Here is a 26,859-nt window from a genome sequence, read left to right as displayed (position 1 = left end):
TAACGTCTGCAAAAAGAGAAATGCGACGAGACGTGAGGAAGCTAAAGAAACTGATTAAGACCACCGACAATAGAAGCTCCACAATTCAGGACATCCAAAATCGACGACGATCGTATCGTTCCTGGCTTAAATCACAAAAAATCATAATTGAACAAGATAAAGCGGAGTCGCTACTGAAACAGCTAATTCAGAAAAATTCCCGCGAAACTTGGGCCATCTTAAACACTGGGAACTCCAAACATCAGCCAACGACGATAAACGTAATTGCCCCCGAGCAATGGACACAACACTACGCAAAAAACTTCAGTAATACACAACAAGAAGACCAAAGTGCTCCAGAGACAAATCCAACTTCTTGGGGGCTACGAGTCACCGCCGCCGACATAAAAACTGCAATACAAGCACTGAAAAACTCTAATGCCGCTGGACCCGACCTAATAACTAACATCATGTTAAAAGATAACGCGGAGGAATGGGCTAAATTGATAGAAATCCTGTTTGTCAGACTGTCCACAACAACAACAATTCCTGGATCCTGGCGAGAAGCAATAATAGTCCCAATTTACAAAAAAGGCAATCGGGCAGACCCATCCAACTATCGCCCGATAGCCTTGTTGGATACCATTGGGAACATTTTTGCATCGTTTTTACGCTTACAGCTTACGTACTGGTCAACGACGAACTCAATCCCTGACATCCGGCAGACCGGATTCACAAAAGGAGTCGGGGTGGAAGTAAACCTGCTTTTAATGACAATTCTAAAATTGGAAAGTATAAGGGCCAAAACCAAACTGTTCGTAGCCTTTATTGATCTACGTAGTGCCTTTGACACCATTAATCGCTCAAAACTCTGGGCCAAACTAAAGAAATGGAATTGCCCAAGTAACCTGATGGATCCAATAAAAGCGCTACACTCAAACACTTCAATCAGCATTCGACTAAACAACCAAGGTGCTCTCTCTAACCCTATACCAACAAACACAGGGGTGAAACAAGGATGTCCACTAGCAGCCGAGTTATTCAAACTGTTTATTGCCGATATACCTGAACACCGGAAAAATGTGAGACATTTTCCTCCAAATTTAAATAACATAGAAATCGGTCATTTAATATACGCAGACGACATAGTCCTTCTGGACAAAACCCAGATAGGCCTACAACGGCAATTGTCCAACCTTAATGAATACCTCGACTCCAACGATTTGTCAATAAACATCGACAAGACCAAAATTATCATCATCGCCAAACCAAAATCTAATAATCAACGTCCTTTCACCTGGCATATAAATAAAAAACCACTAGACGTGGTCGATTCAATTAGATATTTGGGGATATCCTTTAACAACTCACTCTGCGAAACTCCTTGGAAAGTAGACTTGAAAGCCCGCATGGTGCAATTTGGAATTCAAGCCCAGCTTCTGGATAAATCTTATGGCAAATTCGCACTCACCCCAATCCTGAAATTTTATCTGCAGAAAGTTGTTCCAGCGATTACTTATGGATCTGAAGCAGGGTGGTCCATCGAAGCGGTCTTTTGGCAGAAGCTTGAAGCTATTTTTTGGCGACGTGTCCTGAAGTTACCAACCTACATCTCAATGATCCAACTAAGATACGAACTGTCCATAAACTCGCTTCATGCTTGCGTAATATGGAAATCTCTGATGGCTTTTAGAAAAATGATTATGCCATCTAAACCACCTGCCTATCAGCCCTTTTCCATCAGACCTGGCCCGGGGAATTCAGTATTACTTGAAGAGTGGAAACAACGTCTGAAAAACATTCTAGCCCATGCTAACTCAAACACTGATGAATTGATAAAGCGACCGCAATTGGTTAAGAAAAAGGTCGACACAATGCATTGGATCCAGAATTACGACCAACGTTGTAAGATGGTTACAACTCTAGACACCGCAATTGGACAACATAAGTTGGGCGTTCTATGTAAATACTTGACAAACTGTCCTTCCCGCCACCACCAGGCTCAGTTTTTACGAATTCGGTTAAATGCAATCAACACAAAAGCAGCACTGTGGCTTCGTCATTCAAATAAAGTAAACAGCGACAGATGCCGTTTCTGCATGAAAGAACCTGAATCCATCGAACATCTGATAACTAAATGCACGTTGCTCACAACAAAACGAGCCTTACACCTAGGCAACTTTTGTCCAGCGGATCCAGAAGCACGTGATTGGTGGTCGCAGGCAATGGCCGGGAATGTTGTAAAACTTTGTTGTGCGATAGTCAACTTTATAGACGCACTTGATTTAGAGAATATAGAAGGATGCTCTTAATGGAGAGCTCATCAATCGAACTTTTGTCTACAAAGAAACGGACTAAAAGGAAATGAATCTTCGGATGAACCTCGGTTGTAATAAAAGTCTGATGTCGCGGTATCATACTGCGACATATTTCGACTGATGTTTCAAAAAAAAAAAAATTACTCGAGCACATTGATGCCTCTTGCTCACGAAGGTCATCTAGGTTGCATCCTGTCGAAATGGAGACAGAGCGCAGTACTGGTGGCCATGGATGGTGTGGCATGCTGGAGAAAGGAGCCAGAAAGGGGGAGGGGGGAGGGGGGGGTCTTGTTTACTAATAGCTTTATTTAGATATTTTTTTTTTTTTTTTATTTTTTTTTTAAAAGGCCCATCTTCTCCTAGTTTTCCCTAACTAAATAGGTACTTGGGTGTTCGTCATTATGGGGGGGGGTGTCAAACTCAAAATGTCTGTCATCTGTCCAATCTAACCTACCCTAGTCCTACCACCAGCAAAAGACATTAACATAAATGGCTCCAGTAGAATGACTCCCTTCACCTGGTGCAATGGGATCAGCCCTAGGTGTGTGTTTCTATTAGTTTCTGATTAGTTAAAAGTTCTGCAATTGTAGAGAATGCCAGGAGAATTACTCCCTTCTCCTGGTCCCACAGTTCAACAACTGCCATCTCTCCTTAGTTTCTGATTCAACAATTTAGGTGAAAGAACCAGGAGAATGACTCCCTTCTCCTGGTTCAGTTGGTTAGCCGTTGGCTAACTTTTGGATAGTTTCCGGCAGCAGTTTTTATCAACCTTTCCACTTCTTTCCGGTTTCTTTCAGGGCTTGTTTAAAAATCAAACACTTCTGTTGTTTCCAACTCAGTTATTTCTCGTCTTTCTTTCCCCTCCTCTCTTTGGTGAAAACACGGGGAGCTGTTCCCGTAGTGTCCTTGATCTCTGCTAACACTCTGACAAAGGAGATTGTTCTCGTGGCATTCTCTAGCCTGAATGTCTCTTTTGATGAGAAGAGTGTTGAGGGCGAATACTCCTGATATGTTCTTCTCTTTCAGTCTCTGACACAACTGAGACGTGGAAGATCACTAGTGATGTAATCTTCCAACTTGAAACTTCTATCCCAAATCTGGAGATGAGGGAGATCACTCCAAGGCTTTCTTTCCTTTCTATACTCTTGATACAATTACTGAGACGAAGGAGATTACTCACAATATCTTCTTCCCATTTGGTACTGTGGCACACGTATTGATATGAGGCAGATTACTCCCAATATCTTTACTGATGGTACTTTTGAGGCAATTACTGAGATGAGGGAGATTTCTCTGGAGGCTTTCTTCACATTCGGTATTGTTGATACAGTTACTGAGACCAGGGAGATTGCTCTCAATGTCTTCTTTAGCTTCGGCACCCGTCCCCAATTCCCTACCGGGTCTCCCATGAATCCTGATAACTCTTTGTTGGAGCCATGTTGACAGTTCTTCCTGGGGTGTCGGTCGATGCTTTCCCAAGGAACGTTCTCTCTGCTTCTCTTTCCGCTCCCCACTGCCATGCTTTGGCTCTGTGGGGTCCCCGGCCAGACGGTATCGGCACAAAGAATGGACTGATTGGTCCACTTCCTCGCGGTCATGCCACCGTCGGTCCATCTTCAGCTTCCAGGCAGGCCTTCTTCAAATCGGCCTGGTAAAGAGTCCTGCAATCTGCTAAGAGCGTCCACTCGACTGGAGGTTCACTTCCCTGGCGTAGCTTCTTGCTCCCAGGTTTGAACTTCCCGGGTCTGCCAGGATTCACGCCTGTTTCACTTCTCATTGGGTCCTTTCTACATTTGTATTTCCTTCAGCTGGGTCATCCCCAGCAGAGTGTCACAATCCTTTGTATGTGTCCACTGGGTATTCTTAATGCCTCCTTGAGGCCACCTCTTCCTAGTACCTTCTGTACTTGTCAAAAGGAGTAGTTTGTATAACTCCATCAATCTTCTTCACAGTACTCCTGGAAGGTCACTTGAGATCAGGCTGCATGTCCATTTTAGCCTTCCTGATTTTGGTGGCATGAATATTTAAAGGAAGAAAGGAAGGGGTATTACAACAGAATACAGTAGTACTGTCCGGTTGTTTCTCAACTCACTATATGTATTTCAGACTCAATGGCAAGAAGATTATGGAGTTCCATCACGGAACAGGAATCCTTGTCCCCATGAGGGTAGTCTCTCTGTGATGCCCTGCTTTCCGCCACCAATAGGGGGAATGTTGCGTAGCAGGCTCACCTCCCTAGCTCCAAAGGGAAGGGCTCTACCCTGGGGAGAAGTGACGCGATGCCATGAATCGTCACAATGGACAGCAACATGGAGAGGCACATAACTGCATGTGCAGCATGCAAAGAAGGTGACAAATGGCTTATCGCCCGGATCCCACTCATGACATCCGTAGAATGGAGTGGACATCCCAGGTGTAAGGTAGGAAAAGACTTAATTGGACCAATGGATCATATGCTTGCTGAACATAAATACACACTGGTACTAGTAGATTACACCTCCAAGTAGGTAAGGGATTTACCTCAAAGTAGGTAAAAGCAGAATTTATTGTGAAATAACCCCTGTATCGACCAGACAAGCACTCAACGGTCTTCAGGAGAGAAGGATGTCCTTGAGAAATTGCATCGGACAATGGAGTCCAATTCATCTCAGCTGAAATGGTAAATTTTCTGTCTTGTAACAATATAAAAGCACATTAATACCAGGATTAAAGAAGCAATTCAGCAAGCAAGAGCATGCAGTGCCAAATGCCATGAACCAGTACAGAAAAACATATCTTCCCACAGAGTAACAGTGAATTCAGCCGCAGGAATCACCCGGTTTCGGTTGATGAGAAGACGATAGGCCACCACACAATTGAATGCAGTATGGACACATCATAGGAAAACGTTCAACTGATAGACAGACGTTCCTAAGGTCATGACAGAGGCAAGAGCACTCAGAAGCACCAAAGGGAAGCCTTCAATGCACGCTATGGCGCACTAGCCAGAGAGATAAATGCAGGGGACATAGTGACACCGACAAGAAAACCTCTTCCAAATACAGTCTACCAGTGCTGGTCACAGATGTACACAAGGACGCCATAATAGTCGAAGGTGTCCTGGGAGGATAGCTCAGCTGCAACATGCTCGTCTTGGAAACAAGACGCCAGAAGCAACACAGGTTCGATCCCTGGGTCCACGCTTAGAAACCTGGGTATTAAGCGTGTTATAAATACGCAACTATGACTTATTCCTGTAACAGCGCCTCGATGCCCCTGGGCTGTGTGAGCGCTTTAAAAATGCAAATAAATACAAATAAAATAAGAAATGGAACATGGGCAGAATAGCGATCTAGCAGAGAAAGAAAATAATTGAAATAGATGACGGGAGCACACAAGTGAGGGTTCAGAGTGGGTTAGCATGTGGGCGGAATGACCATATCAACTCATCAACTGTAGAAGGAGCCACAGATTAGAGGAGATGAAAACGGAAGATGTGTATTTCAACGTTCTCAACACAGGAAGAAACACTCCCAGTCCAGAGAAGGCGCAAGGGGCGTCACAGGGTGCTGCAATGGCACAGCGCATGCAACGGCGCTGCGGAGAGACACGGACACACGTTTCCCCAGGCCCTGAATAATGACCTGCTATTGCAGATGCTTCTTTGAGGTACATCATAAAGTATCTTGTACACTCTTCCCGCTCCTTGGTGAGGCTTCAACATAGATGTACTATGCAGTTCTACCGCGTAGTTTCACACCGGGCGGGGAATAAACGAGTTGGTTACGCGCAATGAATATGTTTGGTGGGGGTCCGCGCCGAGCTATTTTCATCAGCACTTTAATACTATAAGTAGCCTGGTCTTTAATGGGTAATAAGATGAGCACTCCCGAAGGCGCGAGCGTGCAGACTGCTGATGAGATGAGCGCCAGCGCGCCCTGGAACAGCAGCCGCCTCATCTGCATTTTATGCTGCTGCGCAGCAGCGCCGCCGCTGGACCACGGCACAGCAAAGGGGACTACAGTAAAGGCGAGGCCAGGTCCGCAGAAGCGTTAGCAGTGGAATGCAACGAGCTTTGCACAATTATCGAGTCTACTGGATTTTGAGTTGGAGGGTAACTTCCTGCGTCATCCATCTCTTCGCCGATAGCCTTTTATGGATCCGGGATGTAGACTATCGTGTGCGCACGAGCGCCGCCAAAGGGACTTCATCGAGTTAAGATTGATTTGCGAACTGCTATATATTCACCAAAGTAACTGCGTCTGCAAAAAAGAACTGCTTAAGAAACAAATCCTTTTTCAATAGCATTTCAATTTTTTTTTTTTTTTTTTTTTTTTTTTTTTTTTTTAAGGGAAGCCCGTGCTCGCTTCCCGAGAATATGAACCATTTGGTTTTCTTACAGCGAAATGAAATGCACATTCTGTGAAATGGACGTGCCCCAATATGTTTGGTTACCAGGCTCGGACTGGCCTATAGTCCAATAGGCCCACGGCCGAACCAAAAACACAAAATGCTGGTTTGGGCCAGTTTTTTTGGTCAAAATGGCCCACTTTTTTTGGCCAATTTGGGCCAGTTCGATGAGTTAATTCACTCTGCGGCTAATAGTTTGAACCAGTGTTGCTAAATAAATATTCTTTAAAATGCACAATTTGCGTCACATTTTATAAAACAAAATCCCCCCTTGGGTACTGACCAAACAGTGTCACAAAAGGAATGAATATCAATTTGCAACTGTGGGCCACATTTTCGTTGGTGCCCGAGACAATTTTATGTCCCAGTCCGACCCTGTTGGTTACTATATTTTAAGAATAAACTAAAGAATAACATGGCTGGGCAAATGACAGAAATCAGAATAATAAGCAAACGTTCAGTTAGTGCTTATTCTGTGCTGATATAATCATTACGAAAAGGGGAACTTCAGAATGTTTGTTTTTCATTTCATCGCCAGTCGTTTTCAGCCCCGAAAAACAGTCTTATTTGATTCATAGCACTCGTTATAAATAGTTTGTCAACAAAATAGGGCAGGAGAGTCATACTGAGGACCTCGGTTTCAGCTGAAGAGTCACAGCAATGGTTGTCAAGGTCTGATGGCAAACACCCTGAGAACCTTGGTTTCAGCTCAAGTGTCGCCATGATGGGTGCCAAGGCCTGTGAACAAACACCCTGAGAACCTTGGTTTCATCTAAAGAGTCACAGCGATGGGTGCTATGGCCTGAGAACCTTGCTTTCATCTCGAAGGTCACAGCCATGGGTGCCAGGGCCTGAGAGCTTCGATTTCAGCGCAAGAGTCACAGCGATTGGTGCCAAGGCCTGGGAACAAACACCCTGAGCATGTTGGTCTCAGCTGAAGATTCACAGCGATGGGTGCCAAGGTCATAGAACAGCCTAGCTGATCACATTAGATCTAGACCATGGTCTACCAGTGGAATGTTGGTGGGTGGGCGGCAAGCACGGTTAGATGCACACCAGGTCTGCAACTGTGTGGGGCAGAGGCTATTAAGCAGCAGCGCTAAGCAAAGAGTATAACCTTTGCACTAGCACAGGATGCTAGCAGCTGAAGGGGATTGGTTTACATTGCATCACAGTTGCAAAATGGAGTCTGCTTATCCAGATTGGGAAAAACCAAGCAGCATTCATAGAGCAGTGTGTATAAGAGGCAACAGAAACTGCTAGACACTTACGCTGCTGGTCTCGTAGAATGGTGTCCATTTTGGCATTAGTGAGGTGAAGCAGACGGTTGCATGATGGCTTCTCTGCCAGAAACCCAGTGGAAGACAATGATTGACCAGTGTAGAGCGTCTTCTTTGGAGCATTATCCTCATTGACTAAAGGTAAGCAGAGTAGCTCATCCTTCTGTTTATAGTGATTTATGATGAGCACAATTTAGCCACTACTAGTGGTACATTTGCAAATTCTATGTGGTTCCCATTATATTGAATGCAGTAGGTTTGATCACCACATTTGTTTGATCATTGCATTTTCAACCAGTTTTAGTTTTGGTTATGAGGGATCCCCACCATCATCTCTCCCAATCTGACCATGCTCCGCCCTTGACCCCATGCGTGCAAAGCCCTTACAGTCCTCTATGGATGCTGTGACAAATGTCGACAAATCGTCCCTTCTTCCCAGAGGGGAGGCACCATCTTTGAGACTATGGAGGTGAACCACGCCAAGCAGGACCATCAAGAAGGGGGTCAGGGAAAGCAGGACCTCACTGAGAGGGACTCTCCTTTAAGGGACAAGGACTCCCATTCCTACAAGGAACTCCCTATGAAGAATACTGTGTCCGTACCCATGGGTATAGAAGAGACTGATGTTACTTCTGTTTTGCATCTAACAAATACTGGCATTGCTTTCATATCATTTGGCTCAAGGAAATACTGTCATTCCCTTGAGCTCAGCAATTGACGAAAAGCATCATGCTTGAAGCACGGCAATGAGGATAAAGGAACAAAAACATTTTGGAGCCTCTGACGTACAGACGTTCTGTAGGGGGAAGAGCCACAATACATCACAGAGTGAGAGGTAGCATGGTAGAAACAGAGAAGGCGGAGATGCCGGATTGCCGGCACTGAGAAAGGTGAAACAGCCAAGTAACAGATGGGGATGGAAGGACAGTCTTACCTGGTGACGTGACCATGCTGCAGCCATGGTGGTTCTGTGACCTGGGACGCTATGCTGAGGCCAGGATGGAACAGAGGAACGACAACTCCACTTGGAACGCCAGGGCCACAGAGATGGCAGAATCAAGCAGAAGAAGAGAAGCCGGCGATATGTGCCAGGAATACCATGTAGAAGGGCAAACAGTAGCATCCCCACTAGGACGTCATCAGGCTGGAGCACACCCGAAGGCATAGAAGGTACCAGGGTTACCCAGGGTGGCGGGAGGCAAGTGGAAACAAACAGAGAGAAAGAAACTGACAACAAGGGTTACGGGAGAACCAGAAAGGTTAAGGACACTTGAAAGCCAGAGGGGCCTGGAGAGTCCTCAAGAAATAAGTGACATTGGTACAATCATAAGGACAGGGGAACATGGAGAGCTCAGAACACTTCTTTTCTGAACAATTTTTGTATGACTTGAAACCACCTCCAGAGAGATCCAAGAGACTATAGGCTTGTCAAAGCCTAAGCTGAGAGGCTATTGCTTTGGCTAATAATTTTTATGTTGTTTTGTCTACAGTGCTAGTGGCAGATAGTGATTAGCTTTGGAATGGGGACTATTTCTGATCTTGATGGACGAGCACTCTTAGCTTGGTTCTGTATGTAGGGAAACGCCCAATCATCAATAGGGATAGATAGGCCTTTTATTTTTAATTTAATAAACTCCCTTGAAATTGTCATCCTTCAGTCCGGCTCCTTCAGGTTTGTAACCACGTGTCTATGTATATAATGCCCACGATTAAAATGTGACAATCAAATATACCACATTCAATGATGGGTAGGTGAAACTACTGCATTCCATATTTGCTATTGCCTACACACGTTTCAAGTTAAGGCTGCTCTACAAAGGATCACTACTCCACCTTTACCTTATCCCTACAGGCCCTGCAATTAAGTAGCCCTGAAGAAGCTGTAAGGTGAAAACACATGTAGGAAATGTAGTACTCATTACAAATAAATCTATAACCATAAGGATGGACTACTCTTCTTTCTCTCCCCCAACGAGGAAGAGAATGTGCCAGCATGTGCCAATGCCGACATCCTTCTATTCTAGAATCAGTCAGTTTCCTAAAGTGTTGCATATGGAATGGCATCCTGGAGAATAGATTATGTACATGTTAAAAAATATGTTTTTCTTAATTAGTTTATTGTTCTTTTTTAAAAACACATGGTTATGTAGACATTTCCACTTTTGGCAGACCGTAACAATTGTAGCAAAATTGCATTTTCTGGATAATTTGCTTGATGTTCATATTTGAAATAATAATTTGACCTCTGTACAACATCTTTAATAGTGATACAACGATACACAAAATTATGCTGTGTTAAATGTGCAGCAGAATAATGTATTATTTAACCATCGACTGACTACCCACGGCCACTTAAACCTCCATTTCCCTGTCCACTCACTATCTGCTCCTCCCCAGCCAAAACATCCTCATAGTTCCATTCAAGAGTAACAACAAACTTTGGCCTGTCATTGTTATTTCTAAGCAGTCTGCTGAGGGTTAAAAACACACGGCAGGGTTGCAGCAAAACTGATACTGAAGGCCTGGTGCTGCATCACTACCTTGTGAGTTGTTGCTGTTGCTGGTGGGAGGCAAGTGAGAATTTCACTTTGGACTGTGGAAGAAGAGTTTGAAGTTAGGGGGGAAGACAACAGGGTAGACCTTTGGATGATACCAGCAGGGCTTCTGGCCCCTTCCCCAACCAACACCTGACCAGTGACTTGCATTGCTCCGACGAGCCCTGCCCAAATGGGTAAACATCCCAGCAGCCACTTAGGGTAGCACCCAAGCATTTTAGAGCAAGGTTTGAGGCATCGCTCAGTCTGCTAAACAACCTACCAAGGAAGATAAAAGAACACCTGTGGCCCTCCAATTGCAAGCAGCCCTTTCTTTGAAAGTAACGTGCTTGGCTCCCATAACGCGTATAGCTCTTAGCGCTTAGCTCATGCCAATGTCCAAGTTTCCACACCACCCCTTTTCCTCATCTTCCAACTCGTGGATGGATGCTTGCGTTGTTCCTCATGGAATATAATGTATCTATTTGAGACAGAGAGAGAAAATGTATCTATTTAAGTCAGAGAGAGAGTGAAAGAGGTGGCATTTTGAGATAGATAAAGGGACTGGTCTGCAAATGGCCAGGTGTAAAGCGCACCGCAGCGGTCACTCAACCAAATGAAAACCCGTAGAATCAGAGCTTGCCTGTGTCTTTCACACAAAGTAAAACATTTCAGATTTTATTGGTCACATGATATGAACATGGATGCCCAAAAAAAACTCTTTAGCAAAATCCTCTTTTCTAACATTACGCCTGCTTTGAAAAGCCCTTCCTTATTTTTGGTAGAACATGTTTTGCCTATACTAGTTGGTTCTTTCATCAACTTTGTAGATAGACTATTGTAATTTCCTCTATCTGGGGATCCCAGACTATCAAAGTGAACGTCTGCAAAAAATCAAAAATGCAGCTTTTTGCTTGATATATTGGCTCTCATGATCAGATCATGTTTCCCATTTTTGAAAAATGGGACATTGGCTCCCGGTTAGAGTAAGGATTACGTTTAAGGTTCTAAATTTTATTTTTAAATGCCTGCATGTTCTGCCCCACTATCAGGAACATATAATTGTCCCTTACTTTCCTACGAGAGACGTGCATTCAAAAGATCATTTGCTAATGGAAATTCCAAAAAGAGGCGACTGAAGTTTTTCAGTTTCAGCGACTCACCTCTGGAACACTCTCCGTAATCAATTAGTTCCATTGACAATCTCCTGGCTTTCCGCAAAGCCATGTAAACCTGGCTTTTTTGCTAAGACAGCGGTTTCAGCACCTAGGCGATATGTTTTTCTAGACACAGATGAGTGAGTGTTTGCACCTAGGCATTAGCACCTCAACACTGACCAAGCAAGGATTACGCTCTCCTCTTTAACTCTTCCACATCAGTGGCTAACCATATCCAAAGTGCTGTAGTCGATGAGGTCTTGGGCGCTTCCCTGTGGATAAGAGACTCTAAAGTCTGTCTGCCAAACCCAAAGAAAGCAGATTGGCATTCAAGAACCAGGTACTTCTGACTTGCACCCATCAACATCACTGGTTTTGAATCTGCATCTCCCACTGTCCCACCAATTCATTTCACCCCCTTTTTTCTCAGAGCCACATGCAGCGAGGCCACCAATAGTGGCAGAAGAGTTCTATTCAAGACCACTTAAAATTGCATAAATGGCTTAATTGCAGCTGTCAATGTACTACTGGTATAACAAAAAATGCTTGAACCAAGTGTGCCTTCAGGCAGTTGATTTGTAACTGTGCCTTGCACTGAAGTACATTTAAAGCAAGCACTGACAAATCCAACATTTGTGGCTCGTGTATAGGCATTCAATGAATGCCATGCCTAATGTGACGAATCACGGGAACAAGGAAATGTAGACTTACCAAGTCTGTTTCAGATCAGTGGTGAAGGGGAAGCCAGAGAAACAAGGGGAAAGGCATGTGATGAATTGTGGGAATTCTTTCCTCCTCCCGCAGGGGGAGGTCCCCTCCCTTGAGGCTAGGGAGGTGAGCCTGCTTTGCAATAACCTCCTTAGGAGTAGAGGCAAGAGGGACCTCACTGGGAGAGACTCCCCCTTTGGGGGCAAGGTCTCACAACCCAATAAAGTACTCCCTAAAAACATCTCAATACCTCTGAGAACATTTTAGCAAGGAAACATGTGTGAAGAAATAAAACAGTATTTGCTACAGTCACCCAGAAACTGTAAAATTCATGGGAGATGAAAAGAGAAAGGAGGAAGGCCTGGACATACGCCGGGGAAGTCATAAGCATATGTCATGCGTAACAGGGGGAGGAGACTGGCAAAGAGAAAAGCTGGCGAGTTACAAAACGGGGTTTCTGCCTGCTGCAGAGAGAGCGAGAGAGTTTGGCATGCATGAAGCCGAATCAGACGAGCAGCGTCTTACCTGGAGAAGAGTGAGAGAAATAGCAGGACATGGAGTATCCTAAGGTTTAGACGGAGAGAGAAACACAGCCAAATAAGATGTGCAGTGTCTCACCTGGAGGAGAGTGAGCAAAGTAGTTGGATGCAGTGTCTAGGGAAAGAGAGCGAGAGAAAGACACTGAAGGGGGTGGCATGACCAGGAGAAAATCGTGGTGGACCAGGAGTCCCCAAGCAATGCCGAAACCACTCCAAAGATGTAGGCGCAAAACCTAAATGTACAGAAAGTACTATACGACTTATCCTCGAGAGCGGTATGAAAAAATAAGCATTAAAAGAGAAAGAACATTGACAGTGTAGAGATCCAACTCCGAGCAGCTAGAAGCCCTTGTGACGTTATCCCTAAGAGTCACAGGTAACAGGGAGAACAGGAGACCCGGGAAGTGAACAGAGAATCGTTATGGGAGCAATGATGTTCGTACCAGTCAAAGTAAAGACATTGTGATACTCTAACTATGAGGAGTGAATGAGAATCATTATGAGACCAATCATACTCGTCTCAGCCAAGATACAGAAATCCAAATAGTGAAATCTACAGAGTGAATAAGAATCAATACTGGAATACTCAGTTTTGTATCAGTAAAGTCCAAGGAAATAAAGTAGAAGGAAAGACTTATAAATGTTGCATACATTTACCATGGGAAAAGAGAAGAACATGTCTCTGTAGAGAGAATCAAGAGGAGAGCAATATAATCCAAAAGGGTAACCACTAAAGGAAAGGTGAAGCCAAACAAAGTCTCGACTGAATTCTATGAACTGATCACATCAGTCACCAGAGACTATCTGAAAATTAACTATTGAAATAGAAATTTGCAAGAAGCAAATAGTCTACAGCAGAAGGGAGTCATTCTCCTGTCTTCAGTTGTTATTATAGTGATAGGTTCCTTTAGGCTAGTTTGGACATTGGACAGGTTCTGTTAAGCTATTCACAGATGACTGGCGAGCACCTATGCTAGGTGGGTTAGGTAGAGATGCCTCATAGCATAGGGACAGTTAAGTCATTTCACTATGAGGTTTAAAGGAAAAATTCCGATCAGAGACCAATTCTTTCTTCTGATCAGCCACACTAACCGAAATCAAAACTATTGGCTTTGCTAATGCTTGGGAGTAGGGAGTAGGGATAAGCGAATGGAGAGGGGTGACTGGGTGCCAGAGGAGGGTGTTGGAGATTGAAGAGGGGGAGAGAAAGGTGTTCTGGGAGTGTCCCCAGGAGAGTGTTTAGTGGAAAAGGGAGGTGGGAACAGAGAGAAAGAGCAAGAGAGCAAGAAAAAGAGAGTGAAATAAGGTCAAAGAGAGAGGGAAGAAAGAGAAAGAAAGATAATGGGAGGGGAAGAGGGAAGGAGTGGGAGGGAAAGAGAAAGAGGGGGGAAGAGGGGGAAACAATATATTAAGGACTAGTTAAAAATGCAGGCGACAAAACTGTTGAACCAGATGTGTAGAGTGGATTCTAAGTTTGGAACATTTACCTGGATCCCCGCACTAACATTTTATGAGGCAAAGATGGTCCCAAAAATGCTATACGGGTGTGAAATTATGCTAACATGGGTCACTGATTGTTTTACCTGTTCTTGAAAGGATGAATTGGAGGAACGTTCGGAGTCTACCCAACAGTGTTCAGACCTCTTCAATCAGGTACAAGCTTGGTATCTACTCCTTAAAAGCCGGGGTATGGTGGACATTAAGTTATAATAAAATGTTAAGTCCAAAACATAATTAGTTGTTTTTAGATCTAATGTGAACCCTGGCGAATAAGGGTGATAACTATGTAAATGACTTTAGCACATTCTGTACAGATCTGTTGGAAACTATAGGATCTTCAGCTACTGAATTGTCTGCTAACCCAGAAAAAGTGACACTGTCATTATATCGTTATTACACCATTAAGTTTGCACGCATATACTTCTGTGAGTCATTTGAGTGGGGACTATAAAAAGGCGGGTATTCTTGTCCATATATCCTGACAGAAAAATCAGAAGGGGTTTCCTGCGATTCCGCATCGAATTAAGGAACTCCTAGCATGATATGGCGGCTACAGCCTATTTCGGGATGGTGTTGATTCTGTAAACATCCAATTATATTGTGTGCAGCGCTGCATGGTAGAAGATCAGTTTATTTTAAGAGGCATCTAATCTAAGCTTGTTTGTCTTGAGTGAACACGATTCTATTTGGAACTGTGGTTTGTCGGATAGAACTACCTCAATGGGGCTTGCAGTAATTGGCTTTCTAGAGCCTTTAGAGTTGGATGCAGCTGAACCTGTATGACTCACTTTAGAAATCGTTATCCTCGTTCATCCATATTTCAATGATTTGTATTTCTAATGTATGACTTCAGAATCAAATTGGTTTGGTAGAACTACCTCATTGCTGGTTGTTGTGAATGATCCTTTCTTAGTTTTTTACAGTTGAACTCTGTTGAATTTCCATGATGCACTTTAGGAAATGTTATATATTTAAACGAAGTTGTACAACAAATGTATATACGCTGTATCAATTTTAGCTACTGTAATCTGGTTTGCTATAACACAGTGGCAGAATTAACTGATGCATACATCACCATCTGTGAGTTAAAACAGCAAAGGGGGGGTGAAAAATGATAAAGATAACATTGATTACCAACCTCTGTTAAAAATCTATTAGAAGAAAAAGAAAGTATGGCCAAATCGAGAGATAAAAACCTATATACATGAATTTAACAAATGTATAGTGGAAGAGAGGAAGAAACTAAGGAAATTAAAATGCCTTGTGAAAAAACACATACCCCGAGATGACAAATCAGGTAAAAGCCACAGTGAGGCTATATAAAAGCTGGCTACGACAAAGAGCAACAATCAACCAAGCGATACTGCCGCAATGTTAAAGACAGTGGGCAGCAGGAAAACAAGAGATTTTTGGACCCTGTTTAGAACAACCTCGGGGATCCAAGCCAATCCAATGAATAATTTTGTCGGAGAAGAAGCCTGGATGAAGCACTTCAGAACCCTATTCCAGAACGTCGGATGCCTCAATTTACCAATCCCACCAGCCTCAAAAACATCATGGGTGATAACGTGGGACAGGGAGGACATTAAGAGAAAGCTTGTCCGTTTGAACAATTCAAGGGCCCCCGGGCCGAATGGTATCACAAATGCAGACTTAAAAGAGCATCAAGCAGAATGGGTGGAATTCATCCATGAGGTCATAAAGAACTGTTCAATACATAGATCCATACCTACCTCTTGGACAACAGCAATCATGGCGCCAATTTATGAACAAGGACCAAGAGAGGAGCCCAAGAATTATCGCCCAATAGCACTTCTCGACGTAGTCTGGAAGGTGTTTGGGTCATTACTTCTGGAAAATTTTCAAAAATAGGCAAGAACCTCCGGTAACGAAGACTCACTTCAATTTGGGTTTGTAAAGGATGCAGGAACGGCATTAAATATCTTGCGGTTAAGCACCTTAAAAGTAAGATCCACAAAGGAAGCCCAAAAATCCATCTGGCATTTGTTGACCTGGTCCAGGCCTTTGACCAGCTCAACCGGGAAATATTATTGGAAAAATTAAGAGCAAATAAATGCCTGGATAGTATTCTGGAACCCATCAGAGCCCTACATGAAAATACCTCCATCAGGGTACGCTTAAACCCGGGAAGGGCTCCTATCAGAACAAATTCCCATGGCCAGAGGAGCAAAGCAAGGGTGTCCCCTTGCCCCGACGCTATTCAACTCATATCTTTGAGACATCAAAGATGGGGAATGTTGGGTGTCTTGACCCACGTTCAAGTTATTATGCTGCAACATTTGGTGTTCGGGGCTTAGAAAATCCAAGATGGCCGAAAAGCCCACATTTGTGCCAGAATCCAGGAAAACCGTGCAGTTTTGCGCACACCAAAATGGTCGCCTGACCTGCCACCCACCAGTGCGAGCGTGATGGGCCAGAAGCGCCATGGGTGAAACATGGTGCCAAAGGAAAAACAGCAGTGCCTGTTAGCTCAAAAGCGCCTTGAAATCACCTTTGTTTCTCTGAAATGCAAGCTAAAAATGCCCATTTTAAACATTGCAAGATATTCAAAAATCTCAATGAACACCAGCAGACATTTTGCAGAATGTAGTCTTGTGTGCATACAAAATCTGGAAAGATGAAGAGCACAAAACAATGTTTATAACAAAACTGGCTGAGCTGTGGATGTCAGCAGCTGAAGTGAAATTGGACTTAAAGCCACTAAAATCGAAATGTTTAAAATAAATGAGTGACCTACTTTTGAGTGTCACATAGGTTGCAACTGTTTAAAGGTCATAGTTTTGAACTTAGAATCAGCGTTCTAGCTGCATGTGTAGAAATTGTAAGTTTGATTTGAATGAAAAAATAACTGGGAACAAAAGTGACATTTGGCTGAAGCCTGGCTTGAAGAGATTGAATTCTGCCCGGCAACTACCCCCCGACAGGTGTTGAAACTTGCAAAGCCACTGCATTCACAGGCCTGGCTGCCTTCTGCTGTTCCCACCAAAAGGAGATTACACCTCTCTGATTGAATCAGGGGAGGAGCACCTGGGAGCAGGGAAACAGAACAATGAGCCTTCCTTGGCTCAGGCAAATGTTAAATTAGGGGGGTCGTAAATGGCTTCCTCTTCAGAGAAACTGGGAGGGGCAGTGCCTCTGTGAGCAACTTGAGTTGGAGGAAGTGGACAAACCAGAAATTCCACCATGTGCTTTGGGAAACCACACCCCTTTGGGCCAGAGCATAATATTAAAAAGATGGATAATTCATAGTACGGACTTGTCAAAATTATATAATTAATATCATTATTCTTGTGATTTTTCTGTGCACATTTTAAGAGGCGTTAGGACTCTGTGGCATGTTCTGGGGGGTAGTAGCGGAAAATAAGGTATTACTCCGAATGTCTGCATGTTAAACATCTGACACTTTATCATCTGATGCCCATATTCAGGTTTGTGTAAATTCTGGAAAAGTTTAGAGGTTGTGTTCTTGATGAAAAGGGCAGAATTCTGTCATAAGTGGACACAACATCTTACAAAGACAGGGATCGGATGGTTTGGTGCTACAGAAAATATGTTAACTGGACATATAATATTAGAAAAATGGTACATAGATAAATATGTATTTGGATCAAAAATAGATTTGGGTGCAAATTGACAAGGGGAGTGTTCTTTCTGTATGCCATAAAATTAATGCCTGATGACACTCCATTCCTTCCCCCAATCAAGGGAAGGAGGAGAGCTTGGCAAATGATAAGTTGTGAGGGGCAGGCTTAGTTATGCCCACGCACACACCCATTTTCAAAACACATAAAAAGAGAGACTGCTTTGGACAGGCAAGACACTCACCTTACATTTCTTGCTAAGCATTTTGCTGGACGACTTCAAGATCCAGAACTCAACTCCAGAACTTAGAATCCAGACTTCAGAACTTGTAGCATTGAGGCCTGAACCACCAGCTGAGTCCTTTTTCAGCAGGCCTCAAAATCTTTTGCAAATTATTCAAACAGCCGGGCTGAGCTGTTTGATTCTACCTAGAACCCTGTGCCGGTACCCAGAAAGCAGTGCTGTATCCAGAATCCACTTGATCCAGACCAGCAGAACCAGAGACCAGACCGCTGTGAAGTGCAGAGCAGAGCTGACCCAGAGAGCTGTGACTTCAGAACCACCCGCCAGGAGTTCAGTCCAAACCTGATCAGTCCTTGACGGCCTATTTCAAATTTATAGTGCAAGTACTCAGCCAGAACTGTGCAAACCAATCTCTTAGTTTAAAATAATCTAATTCAAACCATTTCTACCTATCTAGAACTGCATTATAGAATTGTGTGTCCATCCTGTTGATCCAAAACCTTCCACAGCGCATCCATCATTCTGAAACTTTAATTTCAATTCTGAAAATCTACCTTCACAAAATCGTCCGTATCTTTGGAACTGTGTGGGACGAGATTTAACTTTCATTTGAAAGCTAAGATTCTAAGCTTTCCAACAAGCCTAAAACCGACTTTCTATTCCCTATAGTTATTCCGTTCCATAATCGCGCTCAACGCATTCGGAAAAATTGCCACAAATTGTCATTTCGCTCAATTTCGTTTTCTGTCAAAATAGCTGTCTTTTGTTTGCATTGCTGAGATTCGTTATCAACCGGATAATCCCTCATGAATCACTGATAGGGTTGACCTGAACCAATCTTAAGTAGCTATCACCTACCCTGAATCTCCTATAGGGAATTAAAATCATTTTTAGTATATTTTACTTCATTGCCACCACATTTAAAAGGATTTGCCTGCTTTAAAATCAAACCTGTTTTCCTCTAAGCTCGCTGGGGGGAACTGGAACTTTGTATTGCATTTTGTTTGTGTTCCTGAAAATTGTGTGCTCACCTTCCATCTCCTTCTATTGCATAGGAGGGGGAGTGAATTGCCACAAGGGGAAAAGTGAACATATTATCTCTTGCGAAACCCTATCAGTTTACTTCTGTACTGCATTTATTCATCATTGCATTTCCTTGAAACCCTAAAAGCATTCTCAGTTACCTTTTCCTTCCTATATCAACTCCTAAGTCATTCAATAAGCGTACAATTGTAGTATTATCCATTCTTTATCACCGTCATATTCTTAAGTGTGATATCAAATATTAATTTATTATAAAAGTGTGATATATATATATTAGTTTAATTTTTCCAATAAATCTTTTATATTGCAAAATAAACCTACTTCTTGGCTCAGTGAGGTCAGGGGGATTCAAAGAGAGGGGCGTTATATAAGGGTTTATCATCCAGAGTATAACTTGTCATAAAAATATATAAATAAGGGCTTCTCTTGGGCGTCCCAGACGAGGCACTGTCTTAGTGGGATTGCTGAATTGAAGTCACTTAACAGGAATCAGAGATCCACTTGTTTCCACCGACAGTAGGAAGAAGTAAGATCTCAAGACTACTTTATGCGGATGATCTGATTCTATTGGATTATACGCCGATTGGTCTGCAGCACCAATTAAATGAGCAGGCAGTCTATATAAAGTAGAACATCTTGGAAATTAACAAGGCCAAAACTACAGTCATGACCATGGAAAAACAAAACACCCGCAGAGAGAATTTCAGATGGACCCTGGAGGGGGAGAAGATCGAACGAGTGAAGGAATTTAAGTACTTGGGGGTGATCCTAAGTAACAAACAAGACTGCCCAATGCAAAAACATCTTGTGGAAAAAACAAAGAAGGTGGCAAGTCAGGCCAAAGCGATAGAGGGCAGATTCTGTCAATTCACAGCAATGCCCCTGATACTATTCTATAAGGGTAAAGTGGTGCCTTCTCTAATCTACAGCACACATGCCATGCTGATGATTCTGAGAGAATTCTGGAAGCGTATTGAAGGTCTTTTTTGGCGAAGTGCATTAAATTTACCAGCGTCAACGCCTGTAGCAACTATACGCCAAGAACTGTGTTTGCAATCACTGGAGTCGATGGTGTTGAGAAATACAATAATGCTATACAGAAAGATCACAATTAGTAATTGTCCGAATGTAGCGACTATCATCCGCACAGAAATTGAAGATCAAAAAAGTAATCTGTTGTCGAACTGGGTGGAAGAAAATCTAAAAATCCTGGATGAGATTGTTAGCTCCGAGGATGAACTCATCCAAAATCCGGACAAAGTTAAACAGAAACTGTGGGAACGAGACTGGATCCGGACGACATCTCTGGAAAACAGGAGCAAATTGATAAAACACCAACCACCAACAACAAGGAGTATAAATGAGATACCGAACTACTTAAAAAAGTTCCCAAACAGATGTTTGAGAAACATTTTCATGCGATTTCGAATGAATTTGCTCCCCACAAATGAGATTAGAGCAATAAGAAAAGCCACAACGGACAACAGTTGCCGTTTTTGCAAAAAGAAAGATCAAATTGAGTCATTACGACATCTGCTACTGTCATTTACAAACTGGACGAACCTGAGAAGCAGACATATGGCACATGTATTTAAAGAGTCGACAACATGCAGAGAGGAGGACTGGGGGGACAGATTAATAGAGGGGGATAACACTTCATACGTGATTGCGGTTTCGTAATTTTTTGCGAACTTGAAACTTCAAGACTACGAATGAGATCAGATTGATCGTTTTCTTCATTGCATTCTGTTGTCCTTCTCTATAACCTACTCATTGTTGAGGAATTTTCCTGTTTTGTCGTTTTCTTTAGCAGGAATGGATTCATCATCATAATAGGAAATGATGGGAAACTTTGTTTCTTGTAAAAATGTCTTTGTAAATTGAACCAAGTAAAATAAAAAATGTGTCTTGTATGTTTTTTATTCAGTAATTTGTGAAAGAGAGACAAAGAGAGACAGAAAGACAAAGAGAAAGACAAAGAAAGACAAAGAGAAAGAGAGAGATCTTCAGGGTGATGAATGACAAGATGTCCTCATAGCCGATGGACATGAGTGATGAAAGGATGTTTGAAAGTTCTTCCAGTATTAGGGTCTTGAATTCGGACCATCATTGTGCATGACGTGTTGGTATGGCATGGATCTCTCTCATAGGTAGGGTGTCATCAAGGTGGCTTTGGATCTTCATTATCTTGTCTGCAAAGAACATGTTGGCTGGTAGAGGGTTCATTAGTGCTTAAAGGCCTTGAAGAAGTTTCTGTTCTTGCTGGAGGCTTCTGCTATGGATGTTGTGTAGAAATTTCCTTTGGTGGAGGTGATGAGGGCGCTGTGGCTTGAACAGATGCTATTCAGGGTGGAAAGATTGTGGTGTTGTGATTATTACGAGATCTTTTCTTGTTTGTTAGTGGTATGCTTTCAGTTGGTGAGTTCGTGTGCATATAGAGGTGCAGATGGCATGCTTCTGTTGGTTTATATTTTCAATGGTATATAGATGTTCGTGGATTGATTTAGTTTACTGTGGAAAAGGATTTTTACATTTTAAGATGAAATTATTGTGGAAGGCAGGTTGGGGAGGTTTTCTTCTAAAGGTGTTTGGGGGAAGATTTTGAATGTGCGCTGAGGTGCCTTTGCTGATTTCAGTTGCCTAAATGGGAGGGTTTTCAGTGCTGGAGCTTGATCGGTATGGCTGTATGGTCAGTCTTGTTGAGTTGTAAGGATCTTGGCAGTTCATGGATGTCTGGCGATGCGGTGAAAACAAGGTTGAGAGTGCTGCCTTGAAGTAGGTGGGATCAGCGACGAGTTATGTCATGTGAAAAGCATCCTCAAGATAAAAGAGGGCTTCTTGGGGGTTCTTGGTTGCTTGCATTCCTGGAAGATTTAAGTATTCTATGAAGATGTTGATGGAATGGTTGCAGGTATCGAAGATTTCCTCTAGGAAGGATTTGTTACTCTGAGGTGGGTGATAGTTCAGGTGAACTTTGCAATTGCGGTGTGGGAGAGCAGAACAGGACGCGTCAGGGACTCCATGGATTTGATGCGTGAGGTTGATATACTGGATACTGTAGTTGGCATGGGCAAGGACTTACAGCATTTGGAAGAATGTGGATGTAAATTATGGTTCTGTTATGAAGCATGCTTCAAGGTTGTGCTTGATGATATCAGCAATGTCTGCCACGTGGGGTACAGCATCATTGAGGAGCATGAGGTTGCATGTGTGGTCGATGGAATAGGCTCGGTGATTGTACTTGGGATCATGATGGGGTTGTGTAAGAGCAGTTGTGGTGCTTGGTAGGTGTTTCCAAGTGAGAGTTAGGGTAGGGATAGGCAGAAGTGTATAAGGAGTGAAAGTGGTAAGGATCAAACAGCTGATCTACTGGATGCAACCGTTGTCTGTGTCAGCACTTTGCTTTAGGCACCCTGGTGAGAGATGCCATAAAGAGGAGGGCTCCATGCCATCCACAGTCTGGTCTTCAAGCTGTGGGGCTGGCCCTCCTAGGGCATCCCAAAGGATGTCCGGGAGTAGGGGGTGGAGGGAGTCTCGTTTTTTAATAGAAAATATAAACAGTTAAGTTATTTGGTGCAGCCTGGAAACAATATTTCTATTCTGGAGTGGCTCCGCATGAAATGTATTAGATACCACTGAAGCAGGGAGCAATATGAACATCTAACCAGCGGATTCTGTATTAATAAGTTGTAAATGGCCATGCCACTGTAGCATCACACTGGCAGAGGGTTACACTTCACATAACATGTTTTTTCATTGTGCATTCCCGTATTTTGGCTCCGTTTAACCAGCTGGAAAACAAATGAGCACTGCCTCCGGTAGGACAGTTCCTCCGGACACACTCAATGGGGGTTCATGAGAAGAGGTCTTCAACATTTGGCTCTACAGATGTTTTGGACTACAACTCCCACCAGCCATAGCCAGTATAGTCAATGGAGAGGGATCATGGGGGCTATACCCTAAAACATCTATAGAGTCACAGACATGATCCTTTACTTAAGATCTAGAGACTTTGAATGAAATTGCATGTTCCTAGATTTACCTTTTACATGCTACCATCACATTCTCTTTACCATGCACCCCTCCCTAAGTGTGGAATATTGCAGCCGGGTGAGCTCATGCTCACTAGTGTTGCATTCAGGTCCCTATATTTGGATGTGGAGTGTGACAAAATGTTTCCTTGATGGGCCATGACTGGACAGATGGCTTAATTTCTAGTTGTGGTAGCCCAATGGCCCAGTTGACACACACCCCAGCACACAACACAGTTTGTGGGGAAGATTTGGGGATGGAGTCTGAAATGGGAGGGGAGGATAGTGTGGAAGGAATCTAAAGTGTGTACAAATCAGTAGACGTGACCAATGTAGACCTGGGAAACACAAATGCAGCCATTTGATCCATTTTACATTAGTGTTTAAAAAGGAACAGGAAAAAAGGCATAGTCAGTATTTTTCTGTCTCACAGCGTCAGAGGGTGCCAAGTCTTTACACATTAACAGCATCTGCCATCGAATTTGCCAGGAACTACATTGTAATTGGCCACAGATCCACAGCTGCAGTATGCTAAGGTAGGTACTTATATAGGTACTTGAAACATGGAGTGCATATGCAAGCTTGGCATGGTGGGCCTAAAGCGTGGGTCTGCAACCTTTGGCTTGCCAGATGATTTGGACTACAATTCCCATTAGCCCTAGACAGCATAGTGAATGGTGGACTATCATGGGAGTAACAGTCCCAAACATCTGGAGAGGCAGAGGTGTCAGGTTCCTGTCCTAGAGGATTCCTGCAGAATCCCCAAAAATTCATCATTAGACAGAATTCCCAAACTATCACATATGTCCCCAGGTTTGATCTCTCCAATACGAGCATTGCAGGAATGGGAAAAGCCAAAAGGGGCAGTTTCATCGTGTATGAAAGTTCGTAGAATGTCCATAGCTCAGCCCAGTTTGGTCAAACAATGATTTTTAACTGAAGTTGTGTGGAGACTTGTCCAGCCGATGAAAAATGTTTCACCAGCAAATGATGAATATTTTATGGTTGACTCAAATCCTGCATTTTACATGGGTATGAATGTGTTCCGAAAATCCATCTCTGCTGCAGCACGTGTCCCTTCCTCCAAAATCACTGACATTGCCCTATTTGGGGAAGGTGGAAGCAGCCTCTGTGAACCTCAGCAAAAGCTTTGAAGGTCCCTTTGTATTTGCAAGTGGAGCTACAGGCGGTAATCCCAACACGAAGAACACAAGCAAATAAGAGCTCAGGCATGAATCGTTGCCAAAGCATTGATGGACCTGTTGACAGCACCCTTGTCTGGGAATCCACCCTCCACCCCATCATCAACAATTTTGTTTTCAGAATATACACACTGTCCATTTACAATGGATGTGTTCAGTTTAATTTATGTCCTTTTCTGTCTGTGATTGTACTGGTTTTGTGCACATAAAGCATGTCTTGACAAAGACAATTTCTTGGAGAAAAAGGTTTGCATTTGAGTTAATTTGCATACCCACAATGCCTTGCTGCTGTGGCTCAGAACTGGAGGTGAACTTCCAGCAATGGCTACTAGGTGGCGTTTTGGAATGTGTGTCTTGGATCACATGAACTTCCTACTTTCACATTTCAGTTGAAATGTTTTAAATTTTTCAAACCTTTTTAAACCCACCATAACTTTCTTGGTGTTGATCTATAAACATGCACTACAAATTTGATAAGTCAAAGTTGGGGAACATGTCTGTCTGCTAAGCAGAGTTCCGAAATAGCGTCATCATTAAACAGAAATCAAACATTTCATAAATGCCCAATGTTGGTATGGGGACTTCTATTCTAGATGGCACTAGAATTAGCTGATATTTTTAGATTGTCCTCAGTTCGACTCACTTTGGTCAACCAATGCTCTTTTGTCCATTGTTTATCTGGCGCGGCAATCAACTAAAAACAGCATTTTGCAATGCTCTGTTGCATCGTATACACACACACACACACACACACACACACACATGTCCCGCTGCTCGTGTGGCGCTTGCTGTTGCTTATCTCACTGCACAAATGCTATGGCAGTCTAGGCTTTTATTTCTCTGCCAAAAAAATGCCTCATCTGACACACAGTATTGGGTCACATCAATCAAATGCAGTAAATAATAACAACCACAAGAATCTCCTCAAGTGTATTATTAAATCCAAAGAAAAAATTCCCATAGCAACCCCCTTCACCACAAAATACAGAAAAAACCTCGAATTGTAATGAATAGAGACCCAAAACATCAGGCAGGAATGTAACGAGATGCATGTCCTGCCTACCGACTCTTCGCTTTCTTTCCTACTGAGCCACCCCACCTGCTCAACAGTGCCTTTTCAGTAGACCCCTGCCAAAGCACGCATCCCACAGATGGACATGCACAGTGGTCTTGCACAATCACTACTAACAAGTACCAGAGCGATCCACCTTTAAGGCCGTTTCTTAAGTAAAGGGGGTCTTAGCTGTGGGTGAGTGGCTCAGTAGAGCCAATAAGGGGGTCTTAGCTGCGGGAGCGGTGCGGAAGTTTATCGTTAGTGGCCTCTGTAAAAATCACTGCTTTATGGTACCTGTGCTTTTCTGATGGGGGCAGGCATCGAGCAGAATCCAACGAAAAGGCCTTTGGAGAAGTGATGATCTGTAGCCTGGCGTGCTGGAGAGCTGCAGATAAAAAGTCCATTAGTCGCAGTTTCGAAGTGTAGTCTCTCCTACATTTGCTCTACAAACAGTAGCGCGTGTTTTAATGAAATAGAGCATTTTAGTTTGTCAGTCTCTGCAGTACGACCGACCGTATAGTAATAAAAATTAAGCACTCCATCGTCTCTGGGTTCAGATGTAAAATGATACATCAGGCCATATTATTTTATTTTAATCAGAGTCCACAATAGATCATTTTTGGGTCAAGACAGTTCACAGCAGAAATAAAGCTCTCTACCAGTTTCTGGCAAGTTGAGTGAAACCTCTGCACTACCAATTCCATTTTCCAACTGCACATTTCAGAATATAAACACGTTGCTTGGCATTGTGTCATAAGGCTCTCAGGAGCCTCCTGGGATGGCACAGAGTGCCTACTCCAAGGACAGTAGATAATGCGACATTTGGGTCTGGCTCAAACCTTGTACATGGCCACTGCAGTTTGTGTCCAGTGCTATGCTGTGGAGAGAGTGAAAATGTGCAATTAATTTGCCTTTATCAGTGATAGTGAACAATGAAGCGTGTGGGAGTTTGCACGCCATGGTGCAGGGAAATCTCTGGTCAGGTGAAAGGTGGCTTTAAGTGATTACCCTCACTAAAATTGGCAAACGCGTATTGCAGGCACTGCATTTAGTTTGTTCATCTAAAAAAAAAAAAAAAATGTATGTTGTGTGATCAAATAATTATAAGTACACACAGGACAGCGGAGTTAAAACAGTTTCAAAGAATGCGCGGTTCTTGGAAGCAAGACCACGCTGTGCAACAGGTTTGAATCCCGGATCCGCGCTTAAAATCGACCTCAGGTATTAAGTGCATTATTAATACCAGCACTTGCACGATCTGAATGTACAAGGCCTAGT

General features: G+C 43.2%; 1 protein-coding gene across 3 annotated transcripts in view; it reads right to left on the bottom strand.

Moving 5' to 3' along the window:
• Positions 1-26,859, bottom strand: part of C5QH8orf34 (chromosome 5q C8orf34 homolog) — a 1,794,780-nt gene that overhangs the window by 1,751,523 nt on the left and 16,398 nt on the right. Inside the window, exon 1 of one of the 3 annotated variants that reach the window (XM_069621158.1) lies at positions 25,876-25,941. The exons of the other annotated variants lie outside the window; for them this stretch is intronic. Coding sequence (XP_069477259.1) covers positions 25,876-25,902 — 27 coding nt within the window. The 5' untranslated portion in view covers positions 25,903-25,941. Of the gene's footprint in view, positions 1-25,875; positions 25,942-26,859 lie in introns of those variants that run through there. 3 annotated transcript variants of the gene reach the window in all.

The sequence above is a fragment of the Ambystoma mexicanum genome, chromosome 5q (assembly GCF_040938575.1).
Source record: "Ambystoma mexicanum isolate Mex_15411 chromosome 5q, UKY_AmexF1_1, whole genome shotgun sequence".
Taxonomy (NCBI): Eukaryota; Metazoa; Chordata; class Amphibia; order Caudata; family Ambystomatidae; genus Ambystoma; species Ambystoma mexicanum.
This window is presented reverse-complemented; position numbering and strand designations above follow the sequence as displayed.